Here is a 17,205-nt window from a genome sequence, read left to right on the forward strand (position 1 = left end):
GTCCTTTGTAAATCCAGATTAGAACTCGTCTGATAAATGCTGAGCTGGGTGTGTGTGAACATGGCATTTGGAGCACAGATTCCCCATCATGCAGTGCTCCCCTGCTTCTCTGGTCCCAGAATTCACTGCAGTCTCTGCTTCAGGCTTTCTGTTCTCCATCTCTCATGTAAATGAATGGTCATCTGGTTCCATCTCAGATGCAAATGAGACCTAGGGCAGTTGTTTCACTCTTGTCACCCTTATCTGGAGGGTCTTAAGTGTGTCTCTCACTGCATCTTAATCAGTTTCATTTAGGTAGAGGAGGGGAGGGAGGGGAAATTCTTTGTGAGCCAGACAGACTGCATCCTGTGCCAGGGTTGCCTGAGAACACAGAGCTGAGACCTAACACTTCCCAGTATGCAATGGGGCAGCCCCGTGTGTGTTCAGTTGGAAGATGAACCCTCAGGTCTTCAGAAAGATCCATAGATTTTTGTGGCCCTGAGTTCCAGCAGACAAATGTGTTGCATGTCAGCTAGTAAGTGGGGCTTTTAATGAAGCAAGGGGAAAAAAAACCTGTACAGACACTATTATTCATAGTTTTGGGATTTGTTTGTTTGCTTTTATTTAAGAGTGGCGCTGCACTTCTTGCTTTTGGTAAGCTAAGTTTAGCAACATAAATACACTGTAGAAATTGTCAGGGAAAATGCTTGATAATATTTTAGTTTTGTTGAGGAGGTTTTCCCTAATAAGCTTGATGGGTGACATTTTTGGTCTAATCAAAAGTACAGGAGATGGAGGAAAGCTTTTGTGAAATATAACCCTGTCTCCGTTACTAGATAATGCAATAAAGGACACTTTAACGTTGGCCACACGTGTACAAAAAGTGATATTGGTGCTTTTTCTGTATCAAAAAAGCATGCTCTGCCCATGTTCACTGAATTGTATAATAGCAAATCGATTCCCAATAAAGTGAATATTTTTCTGTAATACTGCTTCTAACAATAGAGTCCTTCTCGCCCCAACTCTCATGTCTTTTTAGTGAACCCATCACTGACAACTTTCTACGCCCAAACAAAAAAATCTGTACCCCAAGCAGACTTTTGTCCCCAGGAATGGACATGTTCACAACTCACTGGAGTCCAACGTCTTGGTAGTTTCTCTTGATTTTTACATGGAAGATGTTCAGATACTATGGTGAGGAGCTGCAGCTAAACCTAAAATAGACAGTTCCAGCCCTTCGCTTCCCTCCCCCTCCCCCCTGCCTACATTTTAGCTTTCCATTTTTCTAACATCACCTAGTATTCCAAATGGAATAGTGATTGCTAGCTAGTGTTACTTCACAGGTACTTAGCTACAGAGCTGAGGAAATAAACTAAGAAAATTAGCAGAAATCTGAGGGAGCTTTTTTTTTTTTTTTTAAACATACATTGGCCTTGGAACTGTAAAAGCTGCTTTATTTAGACTGTTCCATAGCTTTAGAGGTTCAGATCTAACAGTATCCAGCTCCAGTTGATCTAGTAACATACTTAATTTATCTAGGCCAGGGGTGTCAACCACAGCTTGTGGGCCAGTTCTGGCCTGTGGATCTATTTCTCCTTGCCTGTTAGCTTCCCAGAAGGGGCCAAAAATTCTGGGGTGGCATGAATGAGGGTGGAGCTTGCCACCAAATTCCCAGGAATGGAGCCCCATGGGGAGAGTTTGCTGGCAGCAAGGGATGTACTCCATGGTCCAGATCTGGCAGAGGGGGGTGTAGATGGGAGAGAAGTGTATAGAGTTTGACACCTCTGATCTAAACTATAAATTATGATTAGGAAGGTTAAAAACAAGCCCTTTAAATCTTTCAGTATGGTGGTAGATAGTGATGGTTTTCACTTTCTGCAGTGTATGAAATCTTTCTGAACATCCAGGGATGAGTGAATATGTGTTTCATTGGGTAAATCCGTGATGCAAAATGATTTTTCTTGGAAAGAGAAACCCTGCAGAAGGCTTTTTTTCTATGTCTGAACTCTCTTGGTTGAACTCCAGAGTGCTTCATTGTAATCCAGAGACTGGGAAACAAATTGCATTGATTTTTAAGTACAGTTCTATAAAGGCCCCCTGCTTTTCAGTTTTAAAAGCGTGTGTGAGATGGTAAATTGAAGGACTATAAGTAGTTTTCTGCCTGAATTAACAGGTGAAATTTCTCAACCAAATAAATCAGCAACAACAAAAAAGTAAGAATCAGTATTATAATCCATCCATCTGTTCCTTGCTAAATGCCAGAAGCCTGTCAGATCACAGGTCAGACTTAACTAGCCAGCACCTTTAAACAATGGGCTGTGTGTTTCAGGTAACCTTTGGCTACCATGTCAACCAGACACTCTTAATTATATGGTGCTTCCAATCTTAGGTGTTTGATGCTGGTGAGTTTTTTGGGATTATGCAAGTAGAAGAGGTGGAAGAAGAAGAAGAGGGTGATGAAGAAGTGGAAGAAGAATTGAAAAAGAAACCAAATCCTGGAAATGAACCTTGTTTCAAAGTTATTGTGACACATGAGAATGGGCTTCAAGCATCAGATCCCAATAGGTAGGTTCTGGTTTCAGAGTTTACCTGTATTTCACTTGTTCTGAAACTTGTGTACTTAGCTCCTCTTCAGTAACCTCAACTACTTTACTGAAAGGAAATTAATTGTCTATTTCAGAAAGGTGATGAGCCCATATGTTACTGGGCCCATTTTACAGATGGTGTTTGGTTTCCAAGTAAGGCACAGCCTCCTGGAATAGACTCCCCCAGAGGTGCACCCACTCTAGATACTTTAAAAAATAGTCGGATGCCTATCTTGCTGGGATCATTTGACCCCTGCTGACTTCCTGCCCCTTGGGCAGAGGGCTAACCCCTATGATCTTGCAAGGTCCCTTCCAGCCGTAATGTCTATGAAATCCTTACAACAAACTCAGTTTATAACAGCCCCCTGGTTTTAATAATCCCAGCAGCAGGACCTGATTTTTTTTTTTTCTTCATCATTATGATTCAGTAGATGGACTGCCAGTTATAGCACACACCCTCTTCTAATAAACTTTTCTCCAGGTCCCATGAGTGTTTGTTGTAATGAGGTTGTACACTATCTGTGCCATCTTTTCAAAATGAAGAAATCAGTGTTGACAATCTGAGGCTTGAAGGAAAAGGTAGAACGAATGATTTAAGAATAGGAAATGGAAATATTAGTTTTAGAACGCTAGCTCAAATCCTGCCATGTTGTTGGATAGCTAGTTGCTGTCCTTGGTTCAGTTTAGTTCCCTAGTAGTAGATGTACAGCAGCCTTATCACTCAGTAGTCTTTCCAGAGAACCCAAGGAATGCCTAGATTTGGAGATTTGAACTACGCTCTCATAGTGCTTGTTTTGAGGCAGATTGGTTCAATAGCGTGTTCCAGATGGAAGGGTCAGGGGAGGAAGGAGAGAGATGTTACCCATTATTGTTATTGTCAGAAACTTAGATTGCTTTGATTGCAGATAATCACTTCTTCAGCAGTCCACAAACTTACGCCATTTGGTGCATGGAGATAATTGACCGATTGAAAGATGCTTGTTGACAGTCCAGATATATTGTTTGAATGCTACTTGTATTTTATTGCATATAACATGCACCCTTTCCTCCAAAACCAGCTTGTGGAAATTGGGATGTACATTACATGCAAGAAATACAGAAATCCCCATGGGTCTGGAAATTTGGCACTACGGGAGTGATGGTAATTAATGTTGCTCTTTTTCCCCCCGCTCACATATTTCTGGACATGGGGGGCATGTATCTTTGGAACTGGTGCATGGGCCGAGACATGGAGCATGGCCCCCTGACCTGGCCCCCAGGACAGACCTGGCATGCAGGGCTGGGAGCAGGCTTGTCTTCCTAGCTGCTGCTACTCAGTTTCTCTACAAAGATTTTTTTTCCTTAATGTTTTTCAAAAACAAGGTTCATAGTATATCTGGAGCTGTTACCTGCAAGAAAATATAGTAATAATTCGTGAATAGGGCTATCTGTTCATATGATTTGACTGTCTTAAGAAACGAAAAAAGAAAACAAACCTAAACAAAAATCTTTTACTAGTGTCCTTCAAAAGAAGCTGGCTTATCATACGCAAGAAATTTATCTGACGAATAATTGATTTACTTTCAAACATTGCTCCCTACTAACCACTTCAGAAAATGTTTTAAAACAGTTACAGTTTGTATAAAAGTTGTCTGTTTAGACTTCTAATAAATGAGCCGCCTTACAGGGTCTTTATAGGTTATGAAAGGGAACACAGCGATATTATTGAGTTCCTTCCCTCACCAGAAATGATTTCAAAACTGAGACTGTTCAGTTCTCAAATCTTCAGTCTTTAGCAGAGAAAGGTTGTTTTAAAAAAAAATCACCCTTTTTAGTAAAGCAGTCTTGTAGCTAAAGTTCTTATTTATTGCCAAGAGGGACTTGGAGCTATTTCTCAAGCAGGCACTGTAAATCAGTCTTATTTCTCCCCATAAAGCTAAATTTTCACTTCCAAATCATGTGAGTGATTTGAAGTTTAAATTACCAGTTTGTTCAAGTGTGCATGAACATAGTTGAGCTAGAACACCCATATAATTGTAAAGCTGGTTCAAAGCCTAATTATATCATGAAGGTGAAATGCTTTTTGTCTTTAGAAGCAGCTAAAGGGCTGTTATTTGTTGTTCTGGGCAAGTAAGATGTTGCAATAATCAGGAATGTGAATATATGATAAGCTCAGTGGTGTGTTCTTTCTTTTTTGGAAGAAAAGGTAAGTTAGGGCAGTGAAAGAAATCAGACCTCATCTGTGAGAGGATTATAACCATCTTGCGGGGGGGAAATATTTTCTGATTAAATCCAATTGTTCTCTCTTTCCTATGAGTTTCCTATAGCTGAAAATAGGACATTACTGGTCAGGAAAGGGGGCTTCCAGTTTTGGAATTTTTTTAGATAAAATCAGAGCAGAACTTCTGAAACTGCCTGGGAGATTTAGGCGCCTTATTCGCTTTAAATCTAATGGTACTTGGGCATGACAACTGAGCAGTTTAGAAAATCTCAGTCTAAATCTGTATATTAAAAGAGAGAGACTTGTATTGATGCTGCCTCTCCCTCTCTAGTTTCTGAGGTCATCTGTGAAACTAGTGGGGATGGTCATATTGCTTTATCTGTTGCATTGTAATAAGCTTTTTTTTTTTTTTTAAGATACCAAGTCTCAGTACCTGAAACATGACCACCTCTTCACATGTTTAGTGGAAGGTGAGCACTGCTAACCTTATTTATTGATGGGGACCACATCAGTGTGTCCAAGGCCACGAAGGAGAATCAGGATGGCCAAGTGGAAATGATTCGTTCAGCATCTCAACTATTCACCATGTCTTTTGTAGAAATAGCAGCTACTGTGCAGTCCACTTGCTAAAAGCAGAACTTCCTACTTGGGCTTTCTGTACCATCATCACAGAACTCATTTTGAATGAAAGGAATAGTTTGGCTGTTATACCTTCTACAAAAAAGCAGTCTTTTCTCTACAGGAGCATTGTACTTTGTACACATGTATGCAAGAGGCATATTGTTGTAATGTTACTGAAATTTCTCTCTCTAAGCATTTTTCTTATCGACCATGCCTGGACCTACCATGTGGAACATGCACGCCAGCAGCTGCTGCAAGTTCCTGGTCTGCTTCACCGAATGGCAAACCTTATGGGAGTAGATTTTCATGGAGAAGTCCCGGATGAAGGAAGTATCGAGCAAGTGTTGCAGGAGATGTGGAAATACAACCAAACCTACCAGCTATCTCAGGGGGTAAGGCTTTAAAATGACTCTTTTAATCAAGAATATTATGGTGCACTTCAGGGTCCTGGTTCCAATAAGTTGGTATTAGTTTTCCATGTCTCTTGTGGGAAACGCTCCGTTTAGAGGCATTTAAAATGCACTGCTCTTCATAGGAGGGAGTACCTTGAAATGCAAAAGAGCAGTGACAAGCTGAGAGTCTTCTAACAGGGTTGCCCACAAAGTTTCCCTCTTAACCCAAAGAAGAACATGCTACAAGGGAGAGGAATGAGGAGGGTGAGGAATCTTGTTTCCCTTTCTTACACTTTTTCCCATAGCTTTAAATACACAAGAGAATAAGCACTCTCTTAACAAAGGAAGAAGGTAGGGCAGCTGTGCAAACAACCATGCATTAAGTGAGCTTTTTATCAGTAACTTATGTTTCGTTCCTTAACTGTATTAAGTGTATCCTGAAACTGCTGGGAGCTAAAGCTGTAGAAGGGATTATTGAAGAACTCTTCTCTTCAAGCATATTTTTAAAGCTACTCTTCTGGGAGTTACTGTGGTCTACAGGGTAATGCTTCAGAGAGGGACTTGAGTTCCCTTACCAACTCTGGCCCTGATCTGCCCACATAAGTTCAGTTGAGACATTTTACCTCCATGCTTCAGTTTCCCCATCTGTAAAATGGGAATAATGGGTACTTTGCAAAGCACTTGACAATCTACTGAAGTGGTCTATAAGCCTTTCTACTCAGTAAAATTTATCCTAACTTTCATAGCGAGAAACTTTAACTCTTATTTGATTTGGAGCACAGGAGAATGGCTTTAGTGTGCATGGTTAGTGCCACCTGTCTTACAGGATTCTTGTTGTAGTGTCATGTGCATATTTTGAGTGTTATTTTGTGATAATTTTTTTTAATTTGTAGACTGCAGAGGAGAAGGTTCCTGTCTGGTATATTATGGATGAATTTGGATCCCGAATTCAGCATTCAGATGAGCCCACCTTTGCAACAGCACCTTTATTTTATATGTCTCAACAAATTGCTTACACTGTTCTCTGGCCTTTAAGAGACCTTGAAACTGGAGGTGTGTGTGTGTGTGTGTGTGTGTGTGTCAGTCACTTGTTTTTATACCAAAAATCAACTGAAGCCAAACTTTTATAAGCCTTTGTCACAGTTAAATTAAGTGGAGTTTTTCTCCTTAAAAAGAAAACTTCAGAACATTTCAGGTAGTTTAAAAATGTTATTTGGATATATTTTTAAATGGCATAAGATGCAAATATCATTTATTTTTGTGGCATCCTGAGTCTTCCTAAATATGAGAAGGTAAGATGAAGGTCCTCATATAGCCAAATAAATTCACTGCAATTGTAGAAATCAAGGATTAAGAAGCTCTCTTCGATTTTAGCCTGTCATCTAATGAGAAATGAGTTGGAAAATGAAAGTGTTGATGCTGTAAAATCATTTAAACACTCATGCAACCCTAATGTAGCAATCTTCAGTACAGCCCGTGTATTGAAAGAGTTGGGGATGGATCCTCTGGAGAGGAAAACTTTTAACTAAAGACCATCTTAACGCCTACACATGCAGGGAGCAGTGTTGGTGGGGGTATATAAACTTAAAATCATTGCACTTGTCATGTAAATAACATAATTTTGGTCATAGGGTTTGTGTGGTGCAAAGAGGATTATTGATAGAAAATGTCTGACAAGAATCACTTTTATATTCTGTTGCAGATGAAGTGACACGGGACTATGCCTATGGGGAAACAGATTGCTTGATCAGGAAATGCATGTTGTTGCCATGGGCACCTGCTGAAGTATTGGATGTCAACTATTCTACCCCAGAGCCATCTGAAGATCACTATCAGGTATAATCTTAATGAGTCTTTTAGTAGGATTCGAGTGATGATGTAGCATGATGGTCCAGGAAGTGTATGAGAGGAAAGGATATTTTTTGTGATATCTTTTATTGGACCAACTGAGAAATGTTAGACAAGCTTTTGGGCACAGCTTGTGCCCAAACACTTGTCACATTTTTCCCAACTATGCAGTTGATCCAAATAAAGATATTGTCAAAATATCTGTGCTGCTTTGTTTTAGATGATCTATCTCTCCTGCTAGGGGAATGTCTGGAAAACCCTGTAAGAGATCTCTACTTTTCAGTTTTTGATTGTCACATGGGGTTTAATGATTTTTTTTTTTTTAAACTAATAATTACATTTTTCAATAGCAGAGATGTGGTCAAGAAATGAACATGCTGGTTTCATGCTATGCCATTACAGACCCAATATGTAAGATGGATGCCTTTTTCTATTATAACAGAAGCAATGAGTGTTCTGGAGAAGCCTTTCAGCTATATTTTACTTTTCAACTGGGTATTTGTCTGAATTCCATACCCAGTTTGTATGGAATTCAGTATATTAATAGCTGGGTTTCAAGTTAGATGCTAGAGGCAGCATCAGGCCAGATCATTCCATGTGTGTTGATTGTTACAAACATTCTAGTTAAGACTGAAATACACAAAATGATTAATCTTTCTGTAAGGAACAAGATCTTATTTACAACTTAATTATTCATTTCATCTTACAACTTTAAGGAATTGGTGGAGCAGAGACAACATTTGACCCGCTATTTTTTTTCTAACATTGTTTTATAAGTCATTGAATCCACACTTTCTATAAATTAATAAATAAAATAATTTGTATACAGCTAATAAGCATTTGTAGAAAGCAAGATAGAGGTACACCTTACAAACTAACTGAATCAGAGATGCCTAAACTCTCATAAACCACAGCTCACTTCATCAGAGACTGTGCAAGATCATGCAGAGAGAGGCTCTCAAATAAAAATAGTGATTTAAATACAAAATACATCTGACGAAGTGAGCTCAGGCTCACATACGCCTATGCATCTGTGATTTAGTCTCTAGGATGCATCTCTACCCTGCCTTTGCCTTAAATACAAAAGACAGAGAAGGATAACAGGAAAAGCAGAAAGAAAGGGTGGTTAGTGAAATTTATATTTCATCTTCTTTTACCAATGCTTCCCTCCAATTTTGGATGCATGTAAAAACCAGGAAAAATATTTTTTCCTGAAATATACTTTCTTTGACTAGCTTCCCTTTTTAAATTTGATCTTCTAGTCAAAACGTTGACATTTTTTCAGAACCACAAACTTGCTTATCGCAGAAACACCAGGCAACTGCTACTACTTATGTTCTGCTATTTTAGCTTCTCCCTAGAAAAAGTCTCTGAAAATTACAAGTTAAAATAGGATATATTAAAAATAATTTATTTGATTTCTGTAACAGTGCCTGAATAATTTTTAAAACATAATACTCTGCTTTTAAAAGTAACGGTTGTGTTCTCTTTCTGTAGTGAAAAGAAGGATCAGTCTGTATTTCTGTGGTCCAATGTCTTGTGGAGAAAGGTGGCAAGGATCTGCCTTAAATTCCCCCATTTCAGTTATGTATAACTAAATCTCCAGCCACAGCAATTTTAAGGATTAGGAATCTGTGTGTGTGCTGGATTATGCTACTTGAGCAAAAAGTGACAATTTTTTTTCCAATTTAAAAATACCAAAGACAGAGAGAATGGGATTTTCAAAAGCACTTGGTTTTGGCCTAATTCTCCCATAATTTAACTAAGTCCGTAATAAAAGTGCCTCCTATAGGAGTAGAGTTAGGCTAACAAAGCTATTGATTCTTTGGCTGCTGAGTCAGTTTGGTGTACTTCAAAGCATACACGATGCTGTTAAACTAGATCATGCCTTTGTTTTCCACAAAAGACACTTCTGTTATAACATTTATATTATTTACATACTTGGGGAAATCTACATTGATCTTCTAAACAATGTGATTCACCTAATATGGAGGGGAACTCTTGTTTTTAACTTGATGCAAATCTTTTATTTTAATCTTTGGGTAGGAAGGAAGACAGGAATGTTTATTCCCCAGGTCAACTTTCATATGCCAATATTAATAAAGCTTTCTTATGACTATTTAAAGATAATTGTCGTTTTAACTCTTTTTTTTCCCTCTTGCTTGCTAGAAGTACCTTTTTTTTGCTTTTTTTTTTTAATTGTCTTTTAATGGTTTCCTTTTCATTTCTGTCAATACTTTCTTCATATACTTAAAAATGTTATTCAGTTTGGCAACTAAATTACTGTTCATTTCCCTTCTAAGACTATAAAGTCTGAAACTGATTTATTTTACCTAATAATATTATTTCTTTTTTTAGGCTATTTTAAATGAAAACAAGGAGAAACTGCCTGTGGCAATAAGTCCACCAGTTTATGACAAGAATAAAATTTTCAAGTAAGTATCTATGACTGAAATGCCTTAAAATTCTTCATGCTCAGTTGCCAGACACCAGGACTGAGCGCAGGGAGTGGTGCTGTCCCCTGTCTGTGTGATTTGAGTCCCAGGTGCATGGAATGGGCGGGGGCTTTACTCTCTCCGCTCTGTACCTGGGTAACTGGGAGCTGAGCAAAGGGACATCAGCCTGATAAAATGACATTTAGGGAGTGACATACAATGAAGACTGTTCTGAGGTATGAGCTGTGGCTGAGGCCAGCTGCTCTCCTTTGTGCCATAAAAATATTTATGATGGCACAAAGCTCAAGCAGACAGATGCCCATGCCTTTTGTCATGCCACAAATACCCAAAATTGGAGCCATGACAATAGGTGGCAAACACTTGTTCTGCTTTTTTTGCAGCAAGTGTCTGCTTTATGGCAGGAAAGCATGGGCAGCCTTGAGCTACCTTCACTCTAGCTGCCTGGGACAGGTGCTCCCAGGTCTTCCTGGGGCTGATCCTGCACACCCTGGGAGTTCTGCAGGAATTCGTAGGAGGCTGCAGGAAGGCGTAGGAAGCCCCTGGAGTGCCTGTCCAGGTTTCTCTGCTGGCAGAGGCACTCCCTAAGAATCCCCCAGGAGGGATTGCCTGGATACGCATATTGCACTGCAATGTTTGCATCACCCAGTAAAATGGATCAGCTGTGCTACAACAAACCCCAGCACGGCTGATCCCGCTCCAAGACTGATGTCTTTATATAGCCAGAGGCTGTATTTTTGCCTTTGCATTAATGATCTGTATAAGAGACCCTATTATCCTAAAGGATGCTCTGTTACATCTCTCTTTAAGACGGTGTGTTATCTGATTTGACTGATGGTAGAAGAGATGGCACAAAATCAAGTATATAGCCTGGCTCTGCATAACCAACCAGTACAGGGTTGGGGAGGAGTAGGGATGTGGCCCTTCTTGAGGAAGTATTAGTTATGGCTGATTCTGTCTTGATGTTTTGCTTGCCTTTTTGAATCACTTTGTCTTTAATGTTGTTTTTCTTCCTCAGTAATTTGAGCTTGACAAACTGCAAAGTTAGTTGGTGTGAAGTAACAAATATACTTCAAAGGGAGTTTTGTACTGGGGAACTCATGACGTGTCTCATTTTGTTACACTTTTTAAATTAGATCAAAAAGTGAACATTTTCAGTAGGGGTTCTCCAACAACCTACTCAATCCTACATTGCAGTTCTGCTTCTAAATTGGTGAGGTCAAATTCACTTCTTTCTCGCTTGGCATATATATCAAACTCCAGCATATACATTTTTTTGAATGTTGAAGCTATGTACAAACATTTATTTCTAGCAGTGGAAATTTTCACTTTCGAGAGAAGGAGTAGTACAGATGTTCAGTCTGCAACTGCCCCCTCTCTCCTGTTCCATGTGCCTTCCCCACACCAGAGTGATCCCAGTCTGAAGAAGACATGAGCTACTCCAGTCCTCCCATTCCTGATGACTCTGGTGTGAGACGCAGACAGGGGTCTTGCAGCACTGCTCCCTTTGCTCAGCTCCCAGTTACCCAGGTATGGAGTGGACAGAGTAAAGCCCCTGCCCATTCCAGGAACCTGGGGCTCCAGAGTGAGGAGTGGGCAGGGGCTTTGCAACCCTGTAGAGAGCTTCCCAAGCTTGGCTCCCAGTTCTGCCAACTATTAAATCACTGCCTCTGACATTCGGTCACTTAGCTGAGCAGCAGTGAGGGGGCAGGCAGGTGAAGTCAGTGAAATTGGAGCCAGGCTCAGGGAAAAACTCTCCAAGCCTGGCTCCTGGCCTCCAGCTTTCAAATCACTGGTAACACTTAGCTAAGCAGACGAGGAACAGCACCACTCCCTGCGCTCAGTCCCCAGTGCCTGGCAACTGAGGAGAGGGAACAGTGTGGCAAAGGAACTCCAGTATGAGGAGCTGGTGGTAACTATTCATCCCCTCCACTCCTGGTCTACAAGATGGGTGGGAGCAGCTGCCACCCATTCCTTCTCCAGACTATGGTGATACCCATCTCTGGAAGGCACAGAAGCCTTTTTCCCCAGCTCTACTCCTGGTTCCCAAGAAATGTTAAGCTGGGGGAAAGTGTACAGATGTTTAGTCTCCCAGGAAAAACCCTCTGAGAAGTAATTTCTATCTGGTTGTTGTGAGATATTTTTTTCTCCTCTTGGAACAGTGATTTTTGCTCCAAGAGAAAAAAAAAAAGTTTGAAAAATCTGTTCATTTTTGGTTTCTACTGGGAGAACAGTAATTCTCATGGTAGAAACTGAACATCTATACATGGCCTCAGATTCTGAAGGGAGAAAATAAAGATCTGTTTATGAAAATAAAGGATGCTCAGTGCCCTGCACAGTGAGTCTACGTAAATGCACATAGCAACGGCTGGGGAAATGCAGACAGTGTTCAGGATTCTTTGTATTTTGTAGGGGGGAAAATGTATAAAGGCCTGTGACTGGCCAAGTGCAAAACTCATCCTCCCAAATTACCAAGTCAAATTAAGTCTTGTTAGTAGCAATATAGGTGCTTACTATTCAGATAATAGAATCCCAGTGGGGAAATGCTTCTCAGATAGAAAGCTTCATTCATATAAATTTCTTTTGCTTTCTCCCAGGGTTTATACAGACATTCAGCAAGTCCTCAACAATTTGAAACACCCCCGTTTTGTGTTCACTGACGACGAGAGAGATGCTGACATCCTCTACAATTTTTCCCACTTCAAAGATTACAGGTTGTAACTGTTATTCTGCAAGTACAATTTTTTTATTGCCATACAAAAGCCCTGTTCCATGGTGCACTTTCTCTGAATGAACTGTATCTCTTGTAGGAGCCTAAGTGAAGAAAGGCCCCATGTGATGTTGAATCAGTTTCCATGCGAGAACCTCTTGACAGTCAAGGATTGCCTAGCATCCATATCCAGAAGAGTTGGAAGGCCAGATGGGCCAAGATGGCTTCCTCGTACTTTTAATCTTCATACAGAATTTCCCCAGTTTATCAGCTACTTTCAGCAGCGTGAAAGAAGGTAGGTCAGACCTGTTTCTTAGGTTTTCCTACCGGCTTTCTTTGGGTACCAGTCAGTGCCTTTTTTTCAATTAAAAGCAAGCAGCTAATCTGCTGCCATTAAATTGTATTGCTGCCCTCAAGTTATGTTCTGGGTAAATTTTATCTGGAAAGCCTGGGTTTTATTTTTAATATATCAAATGGTAAAATATGTAAGTGGTTCACCTTGAAATGCATGAGGTAAAATCTTGGTCCCCATTGAAATCAACAGCAATATTCTGTTTTATTCAGTAGAGCTAGGTTTTTCTCTGTATGCCAATGACTCATTTTAGCAGTTAAAACTAGAGCAGTGGTTGTGCCTCAGTTTTCATCCTTAAGACGCTGCATTTCTCTATGGAGGTGAAAACAGAGATCAGAGTTTGAACTAACCTTAAGCCCTTGTAGGGATCCCAAAATGAATCTGAATCAGACTTTCATTATGCATTCTGTGTTGCCTTACTTGTAAACTCTTCCCACTACTGCAGCCTCTTTGAGGTCCGGGGAGCTTGATAATAACTAACTTCTTGATTCTTACCAAAGGGAAAAAAATAGACATCTCATATTGTCACCAAAATAAATAACCTCTGCCTGGTATGAAGTACCCACACCTGAGAATCAGCCTCCTGATTAGTTAAATTACCATCTATTAAAAGTTGCCTCGTTCACCTGCTTCCCTGCAGCACACAAAAGATATTGTTCCTGAAAGACCTAGCTATGAGGAAAAATAAAGTAGGACAGGCTAGGAATGCACCCCTCTAATGCTATGTATTTTGCAAAAGATGATCATGAAACCAGTGTGGCAAGAGTGGAAGAGAGAGCTTCCAAAATAAACTATCCGCATGTAAACTAAAACAGATCATTAACTAGGACTACTGCTGTAACTATTATTACATGGTTAACTGCTGTCAACTGCCTGTGATTATTCAGAGCATCTTTTTTTGGATGCCTTCACAGATCGGTATCATTTATCTTGCCAGAGCTTTTCAAGGAGTGCTCCCCTCTTCAAATCCCTATGTAGTAGAGGGTAAAGCTGAGCTCTTCTGAATTAGAAAGATAGGTCTCTGAATCCATGAACAGTAGATGAACTCTGTGTTGTCCTGTAACTTGACAAGCTCTGAGCAGTGGACTTGATAAAGTTGTAGGTGGGTGTTTAATTTTTATAATTTTTTTTAAACACCCACCTACAATTTTCTCAAGTCAACTTCCAGCCAGGTCAGAATAGTTTAGAGCCCTGTCTCTACAGCATCAAAAACGTATGATGTAGTCGTGGTGTGTATGTAAGAACATGGGATTTAACAGTAGAAGTGTGACTGAAAAGGTAAGTATGAATCCCTGAATCTGTGTCCAATGTGTTCCAGAAGTCTGGAGGCACGCAGGATCTGACCCCTGAAGATTGAAACATGGCTAGTAGCATTTCTCTCCAGAGATTATGTGCCCTTGATTACATTTTGTTTTTGTTTTGTCCTTTTTATTGCAGGGGAGAAGACAATCACTGGATATGCAAGCCCTGGAACTTAGCCAGAAGTTTAGACACCCATATTACCAACAACCTCAACAATATCATAAGGCACAGAGAAAGCAGCCCAAAGGTTGGCAAACACGAGCTTTGTATAGGGAGTGAAAGAGATCTGAAATCTTTATTCTCGCAAAGAACACAAAAAAACCCATAGAAGGAAAAAGGAGATTACTGAGCACCTGTGTACATTAAGGGGATGAATGTGATGAATTAAAATAGAAATCTCTTAGCTCTCCGTGGCAGAGTTAGAGCATTTTCCAGTTTGCTTAGGGTAGGCCACGCCTTTGTTTCTTTGAGGCATAAAACATGCCCTGACAAATGTGTGGCTGCTTTAATGTAACTCAAGAAATCTCAGAATGGAGAGTGAAATCCTTATATCACACACAGCTGGTGGTAGCTGTAAATTGATGAAGGTTAATGCTGCTTCACTCAGGGTGATTATTATCATTAGTTCATTCCCTTACCATACAAAGCACCTGTTGCAGCAAGGATGGGTGCATAACAGCTTTTTTATGGGAGCCAGTTGTGTGTGTGCTTATATCAGAATGTCACATAAGCACATTATTGCCTTATTATTTTTTTGGAATACAAATCTCAGTGTAAAAACATGTTAAAAGTTGTATCATTATTTTAGGTCAGGATAAAGCTGATTAAAACCAGCTATACTTTACATATTATTAAGAACTTATAAGAAAAAAAATCAAAACTGGCTTTCCTGTGACCTAGCCTTTACTTCAAAAGCAGTCTTAGAGCTGTGTCAGTAATCATAGAGCATTAGGGTTGGAAGGGACCTTAGGAGGTCATCTAGTCCAATCCGCTGCTCAAAGCAAGCCCGTCCCCACCTAAATCATCCCAGCCAAGGCTTTGTCTAGCTGGGTCTATGAAACCTCCAAGGATGGAGAGTCCACAACCTGTCTGGGTAACCTGTTCCAGTATTTTACTAACCTAGTGAGAGAATTTTTGCTAGTAGCTAACCTAGACTTCCCTTGCTGCAACTTGAGACTATTGCTCCTTCTTCTGTCACCTGCTACCACTGAGAACAGTCTAGCTCCATCCTCTGGAAACATCCTTCAGGTAGCTGAAGGCTGCTATTAAATCCCCTCTCAGTCTTCTCTCCTCCAAACTAAATAAGCCCAGTTCCCTCAGCCTCTCCTCATGAAGTCATGTGCTCCAACCCCCTCACCATTTTTGTTGTCCTCCGCTGGACTCTCCAGTTTGTCCACATCCTTTCTGTAGCAGGGGGCTGAAAACTGGATATAGTACTCCAGATGTGGCCTCACCAGTGCAGAGTAGAGGGGAAGAGTTACTTCCCTTGATCTGGTGACAACACTCCTACTAATGCAGCCCATTATGCTCCTATTCAGCCTCCTGTCCACTGTAACCCCCAGGTCCTTTTCTGCACAGCTGCTACTTAGCCAGTTGGTCCCCGGCCTGTACTGGTAAATGGGATTCTTCTGTCGTAAGTGCTGGACTTTGCACTTGTCCTTCTTGAACCTTGTGAGATTTCTTTTGGGCCAATCCTCCGATTTGTCTAGATCTTTCTGAATCCTACCCCTGCCCTCCAGCATATCTACTGCTTCATTGAGCTTGGTGTCATTTTAAGTGAGGGTCTTAATTATTTTTGTGGTAAAAACTTCCTTGGAGTACTGGGAAGATATATGCCAGGATCAACTGAGGAAGAACAAAAAGTTGGACTTGACCACATAAAGTAGTTTTAGTAGTATCCATAGTGAATAAAATAGAAGTGTGATGACAACTGTTTGTGCTGTGTTGGGCGAGGAAGTATTTTAGTTCTGCAGACAGACTTTAGTATAGGAGGGAGCACACTCAAACGATTAATTTATTAATAAAGGAATTGGTACCAGCTATGTATTTCACTTGTTGAAAAGAAAACTGACTCTAGAACATATTAATAGAAAATCTTGGATCATCAAAACCTACTGATAAGCATTTCTGACTTTGCCTACTGAACATTTTCTTCATTCCTTAAGGTTTAGTTGCATTTACTCTTCCTTTCTTCTTTCAGGTAGTGTCTAAGTATATTGAAAATCCAGTCTTGTTTCAGCGGGAAGATGTGGGGATGGTTAAATTTGACATTCGTTATGTTGTTTTGCTGCGATCTGTAAACCCACTCAAGCTGTATGTTTATGATGTATTTTGGCTGCGCTTCTCAAATCGGTAATAATTGTTTCCTAGGACTGAAGGACTTAAGATGTCTTGGTTTTCTGTGACCATGTGTAATTAACAGAATCTCTCCCTTCTGTTGGTTAGAGCATTTTCTCTTGATGAATTGGATGACTACGAGAAGCATTTTACAGTCATGAACTATGCTCCTGGTGTAACACTAAAACAGGTAAGTGAACAATTTGAGGGACACAGGGAAGTACATTTTTCAATCACATGGAGTGCTAACGGGTCCTTTTTCTAGACTTACCAGATGCAACCTCTCCCCTTTTCCTCCATCAATGCATTAATTCTACAGGTGGTAAGTGCCCTGATGCAGCTGTTACCTGGAAAGCAGATCAAGAAACTTAGTGATAGAAGATGGCACAGATCTTGGAACTTTATTAAAAATGACCATGTAGGGAA

At 40.2% G+C, this 17,205-nt stretch overlaps 1 protein-coding gene across 3 annotated transcripts in view; it reads left to right on the forward strand.

Annotated features, from left to right (window-relative positions):
* The window catches only part of TTLL12 (tubulin tyrosine ligase like 12), a 28,456-nt gene that overhangs the window by 6,057 nt on the left and 5,194 nt on the right, over nucleotides 1-17,205 (forward strand). For 2 of the 3 annotated variants that reach the window (XM_006031528.3, XM_006031527.2), the window contains exons 2-11: nucleotides 2,369-2,544; nucleotides 5,579-5,777; nucleotides 6,671-6,830; nucleotides 7,480-7,613; nucleotides 9,984-10,060; nucleotides 12,676-12,792; nucleotides 12,889-13,083; nucleotides 14,578-14,689; nucleotides 16,643-16,794; nucleotides 16,888-16,969. In XM_006031528.3, the coding sequence (XP_006031590.1) occupies nucleotides 2,399-2,544; nucleotides 5,579-5,777; nucleotides 6,671-6,830; nucleotides 7,480-7,613; nucleotides 9,984-10,060; nucleotides 12,676-12,792; nucleotides 12,889-13,083; nucleotides 14,578-14,689; nucleotides 16,643-16,794; nucleotides 16,888-16,969 (1,374 nt within the window). In that variant the 5' untranslated portion in view covers nucleotides 2,369-2,398. Of the gene's footprint in view, nucleotides 1-2,368; nucleotides 2,545-5,180; nucleotides 5,235-5,578; nucleotides 5,778-6,670; nucleotides 6,831-7,479; nucleotides 7,614-9,983; nucleotides 10,061-12,675; nucleotides 12,793-12,888; nucleotides 13,084-14,577; nucleotides 14,690-16,642; nucleotides 16,795-16,887; nucleotides 16,970-17,205 lie in introns of all 3 variants that reach the window. The other variant, XM_006031530.2, reaches the window with a different exon arrangement.

The sequence above is a fragment of the Alligator sinensis genome, unplaced genomic scaffold (genome assembly GCF_000455745.1).
Source record: "Alligator sinensis unplaced genomic scaffold, ASM45574v1 scaffold292_1, whole genome shotgun sequence".
In the NCBI taxonomy this organism is placed as follows: domain Eukaryota; kingdom Metazoa; phylum Chordata; order Crocodylia; family Alligatoridae; genus Alligator; species Alligator sinensis.